General features: G+C 37.2%; 1 protein-coding gene across 1 annotated transcript; it reads right to left on the reverse strand.

The window, feature by feature from the left end:
• Window positions 1-1,836: 1,836 nt before the first annotated feature.
• On the reverse strand, window positions 1,837-4,875 carry LOC107449986 (chitin deacetylase 8-like; the record flags this gene model as incomplete). Its single annotated transcript, XM_016065682.3, is given in 2 exon segments — window positions 1,837-2,034; window positions 4,608-4,875. Coding segments are annotated over 2 exon segments (466 nt in total), but the record flags the coding sequence as incomplete, so codon positions are not given.

A 4,875-nucleotide genomic window follows, 5' to 3' on the forward strand; every position in this document is an offset into this window, starting at 1 on the left:
ATTGATTTGTTGTGGGAACATGGAGGACTTTGAGACTCGACAGATTTAACGTGCATCAGTCACCATTTACTACACGGGGAGTCTTCGGCCGGCGAGGATCGAACCCACGACCTCTTGGATATGGGCCCAGCGCCCTACCGACCAGGCTATCCCGGCCCAACCTTCATCTACTAAACTTTTGGAACTTTTACTTGGAGGAACTTTTAATACTTGGAGGAACTTTTAATACTTGGAGGAACTTTTACTTGGTGGAACTTTTACTTGGAGGAACTTTTTAATAACCTTCATCTATTAAAAAGTTCCTCCAGATAGAATCATGTTAACATTTCTTATTTACTAGTGATTTGGTATTTAATATTTGTAGTTGTAGTTATACACGCCACATTACTTCCTTTCCAGAATTTTATTTGTGATAGAATTCGATGAACAGATACCACTAGTTTATTTATGCATTTTTTTATTATTATATATATTTATATTATTCTGCTCATTATATCTTTTTCTTCATTTTTTTGTTATTGCATTTCGCTCAATTTTTTTTCTTTATTTTTTTGTTTATAGTATTTTGCTTATTTTTTCCTCTTCATTTTTAGTTGATAGTATTTCGCTAATTATTTTTTTTCCTTCAATATTGTTTATTGACCGGGAAACTTTATTTTACTTCAGCGGATTTTTTTTTCTTCCTTTGAGCAGTATATTTTTAAACAAATCAACTGTTTAACACTAGATAGCCTAAGGAAGTCATTTTTACTGCTTCTAATTTCAATTAGAAAAAGAATGATGTATAATAATGGCACAATTTCTTAGAATTTTGTACAACATATACTAAATTTCAGCCTTTCTAGTGTTAATGTTGACCTTCCATTAACGTTGGCAGGTTCATATCACGACCGCAGGTCACCATATTGAGGGGATTTATTTATCGACTATGTCAACCTTCATCTATCAAAAGGTACCTACTAGATCGAATCAAGTTAACATGTCTTATATACTAGTGAGTTGGTATTTAATATTTGTAGTAGTAGTTACGCCACAAGTCCCGCATTAAACTGACTGATCGTAAAGACACTGTTCCTAGAAGAACACCGAAGTCAAGCATCACTAGCTGCGATCAGCAAGCGGATGGGTGACCACTTTGATCAGCCTACGTAGAGGCCGAGGGTGCTCTGTATCGGCCCTCGTTAAACTGTTCTACCGTAAAGTGCTCGAATTCGCGCATGTCATCTGGCTATCAAAGCAGGGAAGCCATCTCTTCTGCAGAGAATCAAATGGTCAATCTGGCATGTCTTCGGATCATCCTCAGGGATGTTTCCCAGACCGTCGCCAATAGCCCATTGTGCAGCTCTAGTGTGATATAAATAAATTACCTAACTATAGTTTGTCTACGGTAAGAACAACCACCGCCGCAAAATCTGTGTGCAACTATGGAAACAAGAATAGCGTATTTCAGGCAGGGTAGTTTCTGTTCACTCTAGAGCTTGCACAATAGACGGAAAAAAAAAGATTCCTTTTCTTTAGCCTACCTGAGTGAAAACCTGTCTTTAACAGTGACCCCACACCCCTACTTGAAATAGTTATACTTCGTTACCATGGTTACAGCCACTGGTCCAGACCAAAGGCTAGGAGAGTTCTTACTTCAGACAAGCCATACCTTCCTCAGTTGATGTTTTTGAAATGTTGATGTTTTTAAACTTTCTAATCGTATCTGTAACGAATCGTATCGCAAACGAAAAAGTACCGCCTCTGCTTTCTCTGTAGCTCAGCGATTTCTAACTTAAGTGAGCTACTTTTTTTTAAACGTCATTAAATGTAAATTGGGTGAAAAAAACAATTTACCCTGTTTGAGTCGTAATGGCGCTTGAAATTCTTCATGAGAAATTCCTTCGTGTCCAAAGCTGTCTTCGGTTGCGGAGTGCAAGCATCGAGCATGGAGCAATAGAAATCTCCATCCTTCGAGTTGCGGTGATACTGAATCATCGGCACTTCCCATAATCCAGGAAAGTTTTCATTGGGACATGGTTCTATCTGGCAATCCTACAATAGAAATTCATTTTAAATGAAGAACACATTTAAAAATCTAAGGAATAATTTAATGGGAATAACTGATAGAAATTGAACACGATATGATATGATAAAACGGACTATCTTTCCCATTTCGCATTACCTATAGATTCAACGGATGGTTGACTGAATGTAAACAATAACAAGCTTCCTAAAACCGGAAGAAATGTAGAATACTTCCGGTGTATTCCTCCGCTTATGCTATGCTTACGAGGCGATGTGTGAACAGGCTTAATATTCTAGGAAGTTTTATTATTGTGATTTGTGTTTAAATGTATGCGTATTTTTACCATTCATAAGAGTTTCCTGCAATTTACAAATTTTAAATAGTTATGAGCCTAAAACAAATGTAAGAAAATTAATATCAAAACATATATAAAGAGTAAGGTTTGCCATGTTTAGAGTGTTATCCCTTATTTGGCTATATTTGTGTAAAATATCACTGTTTCATATTTTTTGGTCTGCTTTATATCATGCTTGTGAAGTCTTCCGAATTCATTTGCTGTTTATTTCGTTGAAATTTAAATAGAAAGACTGCGTTATATTGTAAACACTATTTAGTATAATAATATTGGATGCCATGCCTTTTCAAGTTCAAGCATAAAAATCAATCGGAAGTTGTAACCCGGAAGTCTTAAGACCAATTTTTACCCTTACAGCCGTCCACGCTTAGATTTACACAGTCAACCATCCATACAGAGCCGTGATGGCTCAGGGGATAGAGAGTTTGCCTTCCAATGATTTGAACCGGGTTCGAATCCCAGTGACTGGTCGATACGAATTCCGCATCCAGCTTGCACCGATCACAGTGCTGACGTGAAATATCCCCAGTGGTAGACGGATCATGAGTTAGAGCCCCCTTACCGTCAAGCTAATCATGGAAGGTTTTCGTGGTTTTCCACTCTACGTAACGCGAATGCAGGTTAGTTCCACCAAAAAGTCCACCACGAAGGCAAAATTTCTCCCAATACTTAATCCGGGAGTTCCTTCTGGATTGGGTTCAAAGTTACAAGGCTGCGAAGTTGAACATTAGTAGTCGTAAACTCAAAAGAAATAGAGTCGGCTGTTCAACGACGGTTATAACATAAAATTTAAAAAAAATGAATACAAAGATGCAGTTTCATGGAATGTTTTAATACGAGCGAGAAGCATATTTTTTGTTAATTTTTTTTAGGCCCACGACCGATTAGAATTTATAAATTACAGAAGACTCTTATGAATTTTCAAATTACGCGTACATTTAAACACAAATCACAATAATAAAACTTCCTAGAATATTAAGCCTGTTCACACATCGCCTCGCAAGCATAACATAAGCGGAGGGATACACCGGAAGTATTCTAAATTTCTTCCGGTTTTAGGAAACTTGTTATTGTTTACATTCAGTCAACCACTCATAGTGCTACTGAAGTAAAACGCGTCTTTCCTTCCTTTTTTTGTCTACAAAAAGGAGTTGCTAGTCTAAATTAGATCAGGTTTACTCTAACCAATCCATCAATTAACTGCATGTTCTGGTTTTTTTTATTGTAGTGGAACACAGAAAAGTGAAGCGTCTGTTGGCAACCTAGTTATGTAAATATGCTGCAAAAGCAATGGTTATGCACTGTTTCCCCCTCCAATATGATATCGATTCAGTCAGGTAACTTACAGGATTGTCTTTCTTAACATCTGTTCCGAATTGGGTTCCTAGCTTGTGCTGAATTTCTCTTATATTTAATGTTGTCATATTTTGATGTTATTGTTATGAAGTTAATTTTACTGTTTTATCCATTTCTAATTTATATTTTATAGTTACTTTTTATCTAATCTCTTGCGCTTTCAATGCATGCGAGGCCATGATGCATCCAACTAAACTGTACGAAAAGGATATGTGGCAATTCCAAGTCAAAATTTTTTATGGTTTTTCATTGATGTACCAACATTCTCTTGATGGTAGCCATCAATAATTCCATCATGAACCATTATATATTTGATGTTAACCATCACCCCAAAGTAGGAATTTGGACTGATTTATGATTATGATGGTGGTTTATTATCGTTAAAACAACTGATTTAGAAATCAAATGTTTTAACGATAATAAACCACCATCACGCCAATGAAGGAATTTGCACTGATTTTTGATAGACCAACATAAAAAGATTTTTTTTGATGGTATATTTTTTCTGAACCAACAATAATTATCATTAAACCATCATAGAAATGTATAGTTGGAACCATCATGGACCGTCACCGATTATCATGAATTGCTGGTGCATGAGAATCAAACCTCTCTTAATGGTTAACTATCATAGCATTAAAGTACCATTTTCCATCATGGAACGATGGAAGTTTGTTGGCATATCAAACACCATGAACGTTATAATGGAAAATGTTGGATGATGGTGACCATCAAATGATGTTGGACCATCATGAATCGCACTGAAACCAACATAAACCATCAAAATGTGTTGATTGGAACATCAAGAATTTCGAATTGGGAAATGTCCATGCGTTCTCACTGTCTCAAAGCTTTGTGTTACACTTAAGGAAATAAGAAAGGCGAGACCTGGGAATATCCGAAATCCAGAGTATAGGGCCAGATGGGAGGGTCCATGTATGCCCTGGAGGGCATGGACGAATCATAGAGGAAAGCTTCCTTCTTGAGGACTTTGAAAGTGGTGTTGCCACCTGTTTGCAGAAAGGGAGCTCGGAAGCCGACCAGTTCTTGCATCGGAATTCCACCGAATGTGTTGAGCAGTGTCCTCATGTCCACCGCTTCACGTTTCCACTTCTGCTCGCTTCCATCCCTCCACAGATCTGTGTTGCTTTCGTGG

Source organism: Parasteatoda tepidariorum, chromosome 6, assembly GCF_043381705.1.
Source record: "Parasteatoda tepidariorum isolate YZ-2023 chromosome 6, CAS_Ptep_4.0, whole genome shotgun sequence".
NCBI classification, from domain to species: Eukaryota; Metazoa; Arthropoda; class Arachnida; order Araneae; family Theridiidae; genus Parasteatoda; species Parasteatoda tepidariorum.